Below are 9,195 nucleotides of genomic sequence, written 5' to 3'. Positions count from 1 at the left end.
AACAAACTTTAATATCATTTGTTTCAGCATTTGCAAGCATTAGGTACAGTGGTATTTGGTTTTTTTGAACACACAATGTAGTATGTTACAGCCCTAATTCTATCAGGTATTTGATAAGAAAAAAAATCTAATAGATATAAAATTGTAAAACACTTAGCAACCTTTAAAATATGTAGACCACTTGAAATTACATTTTTTTTTTCTTCTGGTTAGACTTGTCTTTAGTTGCTTTCAATAGAGGCTGCTCTTGCTTACTGCTTTGACCACACACTTCAGCTCATACTTTGCTTTTTCTGCTGGTTTTCAGAACAAACTGTGGAAAATGACTACTCCAGTGTAATAAATAAAGCAAGTGGTAACAGGTCCTCAAAGCCATGGATTTTCCTCTTGAATTGCAATAATGGGACTGGATAGGCAGCCTCGGGGAAAGAGGGAAAAAGAAAAGAGCATAGCACCATTTTCAAGTTACATGATTCACAACTGTTTGGCAGGCAGTAGAGTCAGTCTGGAACTGGTAATACCCACCGGCATTTAAAAATGTGGTTAAAATACTGTGATTACTGTCAAGTAGTTTGGGTGTTTAATAGGGGTAGGCTGACACAGCTATATAAACAATGAAAGTTGTCCGATACTCAATATTTCCATCGACGCTGTAGGATAAGGCTCTGACTCCCATGCGGTAAGTCTTTGGCTCTCGCAGCGGTCGGGTGGTGAACACGACTCCTTTCAAGTTCTCATCTCTCAGGGCAAATGGGATTGCTGGGTCCTCGTCTGCCATTAAGAAAGTTGTCCTTGGGTGCATGACTTGATCATGAGTATAAGCAACCAGCCGGATTAAATCCTGACCGGCAGCTATGCCGAAGGGGAGGGAAAGGAGTTTATATTCCAAGGCGTAGGTACTCAGATCACACTCCAAGTCATTGGCCGGGCAGTTTTTCAGACAGAACCTAGGAATAAGCAGAGCACTTTAGCCCAGGGAGAAGGCATGATATCGTAAGTGCTGCAATAGGTCTTAAAGGATAAATTCTTCCCCTGTTTACCCTAGTTGTGTAATTTAAATTTCTCTATTACGATAATATGCTCATGCACTCTTTATCCATTGTTCCTTTAAAGTTGCAGCCCAGTTTAATGTCCCATTTTCCCTCAACAGGATCATCTCAGAAAATGCCAAATTCTCAAAGATATTGAATACAATATTTGTCGTTGAAGTCAATGGTGTATGTTTTAGTTACCTTGCTCTTAAACATTAGAGTTGGAAAGGTTAGTTTAAAATGTACCAGGCAGCTGCATTTGAGGTGTCTGTTTGTTAGATCATAAAATAAAGAATTTGGAATGAAGAAAGGCAAAGTAAATTTTACTTCTACAAATCAAAAGTCAAAATAGGAGATATCCGTTAGCCCTGCTTGTCAGTACTAACAGAGGTCAAAGAACATTATCCATTTCAACTTGTCATTCCAGTTCAGTTTGATCACAAAAGATGGTTTCTGACTATGAAACAAGCTATTTCCTTGAGTATATTAAAAGATTAAAAGAAATTAATACGGTTTTTTTTTCCAGAACAGGGAAATAGAGTAACTTAAAAACAGCAAAACTTACCATGAACTGTAGCATTATTTTCATGACTAAAAGAATATTTTAATTGCTTTGAAATTGATGGCAAGTTAGGCCTTTAGAGAAGTCAGAAAACTTAGATGCAAAGGCAGCCCCATAAGTGACAAATGAATGACACTGCATTAGCAGAAAGAAGCACAGCATACTGCCCGCCAGGGTTCATTTAGTCAAGGAACATTCTGGTGCTATTTCCTTTTAAACTAATAGTAAAATGCTGCATGGATACCGAGAGCCAGCCAGCCAGCCTGCTTGCAGCCACTGCTTTATGGTTCTGCTGCAGGGGAAACACGGAATACTGCTGCTCGCAAAACCAATGATCATCTCAAATGTCAATGTTTTACCTTTTGCTAGTATAAGCTTTACTGGTGTCAGTCAAACTTAGATAAAGTTTCTTCTGATGAATACAGGTTCCGGATCCGAGCTTGGAATGGGTGAAAAGGGGCTGAAAATAAAACATACCCAGAAAGAGGCTCTCGCTGATAGTTTGGTGGACAAGGTGTGTCTATGCATTGGTAGCTTCCTCTCATGTTGAAACACATCTGATTTGATCCACAATTAATGTTCAGTTCAAGGCACTCATCAATATCTGAATGTAAAGAACATGCAAATGATCAATTGCTGGTAGAAGAAATTAAGGGTTATAAACTAGCTGGGTCAGTAAAGGCTGAGCAGACGGCAGATTGTACCTCTGCACACAGTGAAATCTTTCAGGATCCAGTCTTGCTGTTTGAGACACTGGAGCCAGGAGTTCCAATAACGTGCGTTTATTATTGTTGGCATTTTATTACTGTGCAGGATGGCGTATTGTGCTAGAGCTGCCCTACAGCCACAATCCACCATAAACCATAGTTGTCTTGTCAACAGAGACTAATTTGTTCATTTTTTATGGGTTTTTTTGTGGATCAGAAAATCTGACAGTACCTGTTTTTTTTTGACCCATTATATTAGGTTTGACCCTAGAGCTGCTGTCTACTTGCCTGGAGTTAAATGTGTAACATAAGGTCACCTGAGGAAACTTCAGAGAATAAGAAGTTGCAATTGTCTAATTTTCTGGTGTTTTATGAAGCGTTAAAATGTGAAATATAAAAACTTCTGAGACTTGAAATTTTGAATGCCGAATCTCATATAGCAAATTCAAAGACATGGCTTATACATGTATTGAACATGATTTGTATCAAACATGATTTGTATCTTATTTATAGATATTATCTTATTATAGATATCTTATTTATAGATTGTATCTTTACAAATATATTTCTGAACACTCAAAGGGATCCCCCGTACCTTGACAGGTTTTGCCATTAGGCATAAGGCGATAACCAGATGGACAAGTACACTGGTAACTTCCTAGGGTGTTTCTGCATTCATGCTGACAGGTATCTCTGGTTTCACATTCATCTATGTCTGTGGAAAGAAACATGAACATGTACACATCAGCATTATTTGAACCTGGTATTGAACCGAGGTATTTTTTGTCCTATTTATATACAAGCATATGGACAGAGTTGGCAGAAGTTGTGTGGATCTTGTTTTCTCATGGGGTTGAAATGTCTAAGACTAGCAAGTCCATTCACACCTTACCCGTGCCATTCCTTAAAACTTTTTAATAATTAAAGTCCTCACCTCTTTTGATGGCAGCCATAATATGTATTCTAGCTGGAGAGACCAGTCCTGATACAGAGTTCTGGGAAGAAAGGGGGACGTGCAATCTGTATACATCGACAAGGTTATACAAATACAGTCTTGCCCCGAAAAGCAAGGTGAGCTGCCTGATAATAAGGTTTTGGCAATGCGGTTAGGAAATGCCCAGATTAGTTATCTTGTCAGAGGAAGCCTTGACAGTGGGGGAGTTGTTCTTACAGTTAATCCCTCCTCAGGCAAAGCTGTTTTCCTTCCAAACTGATCTTCCTCATGCCATGGGGATGAATTAAGCTCAGTATCTGGGAAGACTATCAATAAATGCTCTTAACTGTTTTTTTTTAATCTCCCTCTCAAATATAGAAGCACCAGACTACTTTATGTAAAATTCTCAAAGCAGACCAGTGTGATTTAGACACAGATCATATATAATAATTTCTTTTGAAACATCTGCCTAATTCAGGAGAGCAATAGAGATCCTACTCAAGTTACTCTCATGCAAGAGTTAAGACTTGCATGATTAAAACAGTGGAAGGAAGGTCTTTGCTTCCCCTCTCTTTGTCTGATTTACAGGGGTTGCATTAGATAAAAATGCAAACACAGAAGAGAAACAGACGTGACAATAGACATTTACAGTATGTTGTTATCAAATCCTGATGGTTGTCCATTGAAAGAACTTTCTTTAAAAAAAGCATCATTTGGGTGTATTTTTCATATTAAACAGTAATTTTTAAATTTAGATGGTAATTCCAATGAAACAGAAGTACAAGAATATTAACTAGTTCAAACTGGAAGCTGAGGTGAAGATCGTACATTTTAGCTTAACCCTTTCATCAGCGGTAGCTATATTCCTAGGTCTTTCAATTAAACTGCTATACCCATAACAAACTGCACATATATGACTACTGAAATGTCTTTATAATGTAAATACAAGGTTTGATGTTTGCCTATCTATAATTTTTATTAATAAAAGTATATTCATATTTTTCAACATTATATATTGCTATATAATTCTAGCAATAATTCTGGTTGCTAGAATCTAGCTGTAGATCACTGTATTTATCCTGGAAGGATATTGTGCCTCCTGTGAAGTGCCACTGGCATATATGCTAGGTTGAGGCACATAGCTAACACACCACAACCTGCTATGTTAAACAGACTGGGACAAGCTCTAGTAAGGCCTAGACTGAGGTACCCTTAGTCCTGAATTCAGCAGTATTACCACAAAATAACTGAATATTTTTTTTTTCCTTAAGATGCTCAAAATGTGAGTTAAGTTGGCAAAATCTGGCTTAAGAGAAGCATATTTCAAAAGATGAACTCATTTTTTTGTATCTCCATCTGTCCTTTGTGTAAAGCATCAAGTCTGGTGATCCCACCTGAAAGACAAGACGAGCCCTGGCTCACAGTGCAGCAGCGGCCCCTCTCCTGCCAGGTCTGTCCGGCTTTCCAGGGCAGGGAGGGGAACATGCTCAAGGGAGGCTGGGTGTGAGCACCCATTTCCTGGCTCTAGACCAGCAGTTAGAGGGTCTAGATCCACAGACACCAACTACTGCCGCATGAGAAAAACCTGACATTTCTAACTTTTGCGCAATAGTGTGTGGGTGTTTTTAACTTCTTCGTTTCTTCACATTTAGTGCAAATCAGTGAATGAGCAGTACAGGCTGCTGTTCCTTTTGACTTTCACGAGGAGCTGAATTTAATTTTCAGTACTTGTAAAAATAGCAGCATTTCACTGAAAAACCTCAGAAAAGCTCACGGGGTAGGGAGGAAGTGAGCTAAACGCTTGATAGTTAGAGGTGCCAAATACCTTTGTTTCCTGTTGGTCTTAGAGTGTGCTCTGAGGCTTTGCACCTCTTTAAAAAAAACCTGGGGCACAGCTTACCAGTTTCTGTAACTACCCTGCTCTCCTCATCACAGAAAAAGAAATGGCAGTGCTGTCATTGTCACAACTTATGACAAACCCCCTATTTGTTTACTTATAATGAGTCTCTCCCCGCTCAGTGAATTACACTGCAACCCACTATATATCATATCTACAGAAAATTTAAAAGCTTCTGCTTATATTGCCTATATGGCAGTGACTAACCGTCCTGTAGCAGTGCTGGCATTGGCCCTAGTGTGCTCAATTCTAAAATCTTTATTCAAAACCTTTTTGAACCAGATTATTACTACCATCAGTGGGAGTCTGGCATAAGCAACATCCCCAGGACTAGATTGGGTCTACTGGTGTTTTTTGAAGTGTGAGAAAATTCACAAAGGTGAGCTACCATCATCAGAAGAAAGAGAATAACAGAGGGGAATAATTTGCAAACACACAATAAGCAACACAATTAAAACAAGAGGTTACAAGGAGGAGGTTTGAAAACATTTTTGCTACAACATGCTCAGGAGACAAGAACATGCAGAACTCTCTGAATATTTATCAGGGTAATATGAAAAAAACCACAGCACTGCAAATCATCAGCCCCTGGTATATATGAAACAGTAACCTAAGAATAAGGACCAAAACAAGAGAATTGCATAGATATGACTGACATTTACCTACACATCTGTAATTTCTTGCCTCATAGCCTTCAGGACAAGTTTCTCTAATGTTCCTTCTAGTCCTGGAGAAAGGTATTCTGCTGTTTCTATACTCTGAGAAGGAGCTGTAGAGATTTGAGGAGTGCCTGTAATATTGTTGAGGTTGATAGTTGTCTCTCACAGGGGAGAATTGAGCATAGCTATAGCTATTGTAATAGGCACCATAATTTGGCAATCTCTCCAATCCAGCGCAAGATTTCCCATCACCTAATAAATGTTGTCCAGGTGGACAGATACACTTGAAGCTGCCGGGGGTGTTGGTGCATTGAAATGCACAGGGTTTAGGCACTTGTTCACATTCATTAATGTCTGCTCATGTGACATGATCCAGAGCAACAAACCATGTGAAAAGGAGAAAAAACAAACAAACAACAACACATAACTATATGTATATTTATATATACATATATACTTATCTCAGCCTGTGGAACAAACTGAAGACATAAAAGTGAGATCTTGAAGGCAGTAAAATATGGAGAACACAATGCCAAGCAGGAAGGTTATTCTATCCTGTACAGTAATATACCTTTATTCTTCCCATAAGGCTGCTTGTGACATAAGACTGTGCTCACGTAGGACAAGAACTCTGCTGAAACTCTTGCCTCGAGTGTTACTGAAGGTAAGGCATGGCTATAAAACAGGGATCCAAGTCTGTTCCCCTGCTTTTGCAGAAGCAGAGCCATGTGATAGCCTGAAAGCTGCCAGCTGTGGTTCCTGCTGGTTACCAGAAAAGACGCACTCTGAGAAATAAGCGGCCCTTAGGACCCACGCTGTTCATCGTTTCAGCCTAAGCTGCTCACTACTACTTCAATAATTATTTTTTTTCTTAAGGGCTCCACAGATGGGTGGGAGAAGCTGTCAGGCCCTTCTTTACAGGAGGATACTTAACATGGAGCATTCTTGAGAAGTACAGCATTAGAAATTCATTCAAACTGGCACTGCAGGAAGCTCAAAAGCTCCGATACAGTTATTGTACCCTGCGTCAGGGGAAAAATCAGGTCTCGAGGATGTGTCACAGGGCTGCAGGGAAGGAGGTCAGGTATGTTCTAACCTTTCATGTTGTTATTGGTCATTCCAGCTATGAAAGGTTGGAGACTTAACAGTAAATATTAATTCACTTCCGTACAATTAAAAAATATAATTTTTTTTTCATAAGGAATGCTTTTTTTTTTTTAAGTTGTTTTCCTTTAAATTGTAATCCAAAGTAATTTGACCACCCTAGCAGTAAATATCCATCCTTAAATCAAAACAGAGTAGTGAGCATACAAAGTACGGTAAAGGATTTAAGGATATAACATGATGAGTGTCCTTCACGCAAAAGAAAGTAAATATGAGTGCTCTTGGATGCTGTAGGACCAGGCCTTCCCCCACAGTCTCTCCTGCACTACCAGAAAGAAGTTTTATAAAATTTTCATCAAGTTTCTTCAGGCCCAGCTGAAAATGTGACATATACAGTATTCCTTTTCAAACTTACATTCATTCTTTACTAGAAAAAGACAAAAATCTGCTAATTCCAAACAGGAATGTGCAACTCCGCAGTGACCAGAAATTAATAACCTGATATTAACATTCATAACAACATATCTATAATTGACATATATTATAAACCTTTTTTTACTAGAATTTAAAGCTGATCTTAATGGTGATTCAATAAGGGTTTAATTATTTCATATTAGTGGAAAGTGTGTATTCTTTAAATCATTATTGTAAAAATGCCATTAAGCTAGCGTTATTACAATTTCATTTTGGTTCCCTCTGAACACAGTATTTTGAGCATAGTTTGTAACCCTCCAAGACACAAATGCATGATAATGGTATTTAAAAAGTAATACTCTTCAGAAACATAGTAGAATATCAGATTACATTTTTATTAAGCGTTTAATACTTCATAGATTTTAAAGTTTCAAAGAATTTTTGGGGGTATTAATAATTAAATGTTTTGAGAGTTGGAAATCCAGGGATAGTTATTGCAGAGTATTGCAGTATTTTCCAATTGTTATTTCACAAACACGTAACTGAAACTTTATATATTAGTCGAAATATCATTAAGGTAATATTGTCAGGTGTTTTAAACACGAGAACTTCATTTTTAATACAGCAACAACTGGTACAATTTTAAGTTTATATTCCTTCATTGCGTGCTTAAGATGAAAGACCTATTACTCATATACATGTAAAAGAATACTGAAACTCGTTATTTCCTTAGCGCTCAACTATTTTCTAATTGCTGGGTTTAACATTCTTTACCTGCATAAAGGTATGTGCACTAACATCTTTTTACAACCACCAAGGTCCTTGGAAGAAGTTGTGGGTAAGCAATATAAGATTATCAGAGAAATAAGGAAAGAAAACAGGTGAAAATTCAAGCAATTTATTTCGTAGGATCATCCTGTGCAATACAAGCAAAACTGAAGGCAGCAAGTCACTTGCATTTATACCATAGGCATACCTGTGAGAACTGATTGCTGACTGACTGGTAAGCCTAAGTCTCCACTGGACAGTATCCCTTTGATTATGCACTATGAGTATTAAATATTTACAAGAACAATGTGAAGTGACTTTGAAACTGAAATAGCTAAATTCTCATGCATTCTTTAACCTGAAGAATATCTGATTTTAAATTCTAGATAGCCTTGCACGTGATATATGCAAAATGCTTTAAAACAGCTTTTGATAATGCCCTTCCATCTGCGATACGGCATGTGGAGATCCAACATAGTTCACAGAAATATTGTAATTTACTTAAATGGGCATGCATATATCTATGGGTGTTGTGATGACAAATAGGCGTCTTATCCCCATCTAACGGACACGGAATTGTGGCACAAAGGACTTTACACAGGGTAAGAGTGGCACACGTAGGAACCAGGTTCAATTCTTCTGTTTCAGTCTGGGGCCCTACTAACTTTTCAACTCTTCCCTGTGCTCACTGGAAACATTAACAATAAAAACTGAATTTTTATTGACACATGTGAACTAATATCTTTGATGCGTCTACATTTTAAATATATTTTTAAGCAGATAAAAACTCAAAGGTGCATAAAGGTCATACTTTAATTTAAGAGGGAGCTTTCAGTGCTCCTTGGTCAGAAGACAGCTTTAGAGCAGCTGCTGGTGTTTTGTGAAAATCTGTAGCACTAGACTTTATCTAGCTTATTACTGTCAGAAATTTAAATGGTTTTAATATATATTAAGGAGTCTGGGATTGATTTTATTTCAGTAGAGAGGCAGCTGGTGGAAGTAATGTCTTGGTCTACAGCCAAACAGTTTCTTATTGTAATTTAATTTCTCTTAAAAGAAACCCAAGAACATTCCTGGCTTTTGGTAGTCCAAAATCTTAGGCTGTTTAGAAAGAAAAAA

At 37.8% G+C, this 9,195-nt stretch overlaps 1 protein-coding gene across 1 annotated transcript in view; it reads right to left on the bottom strand.

The window, feature by feature from the left end:
* Window positions 1–265: 265 nt before the first annotated feature.
* Window positions 266–9,195, bottom strand: part of HMCN1 (hemicentin 1) — a 214,120-nt gene continuing 205,190 nt past the window's right edge. The window contains exons 107-110 of the mRNA XM_009324659.1: window positions 5,794–6,144; window positions 2,896–3,015; window positions 2,071–2,197; window positions 266–947 (exon numbers count right to left, since the gene is read on the bottom strand). Of these exons, the coding sequence (XP_009322934.1) occupies window positions 581–947; window positions 2,071–2,197; window positions 2,896–3,015; window positions 5,794–6,144 (965 nt within the window). The 3' untranslated portion in view covers window positions 266–580. The remainder of the gene's footprint in view (window positions 948–2,070; window positions 2,198–2,895; window positions 3,016–5,793; window positions 6,145–9,195) is intronic.

This window comes from Pygoscelis adeliae, unplaced genomic scaffold, assembly GCF_000699105.1.
Source record: "Pygoscelis adeliae isolate BGI_AS28 unplaced genomic scaffold, ASM69910v1 Scaffold126, whole genome shotgun sequence".
NCBI classification, from domain to species: Eukaryota; Metazoa; Chordata; class Aves; order Sphenisciformes; family Spheniscidae; genus Pygoscelis; species Pygoscelis adeliae.
Note: the sequence above shows the minus strand (reverse complement) of the source record. Positions and strands in the feature narration are given on the sequence as shown.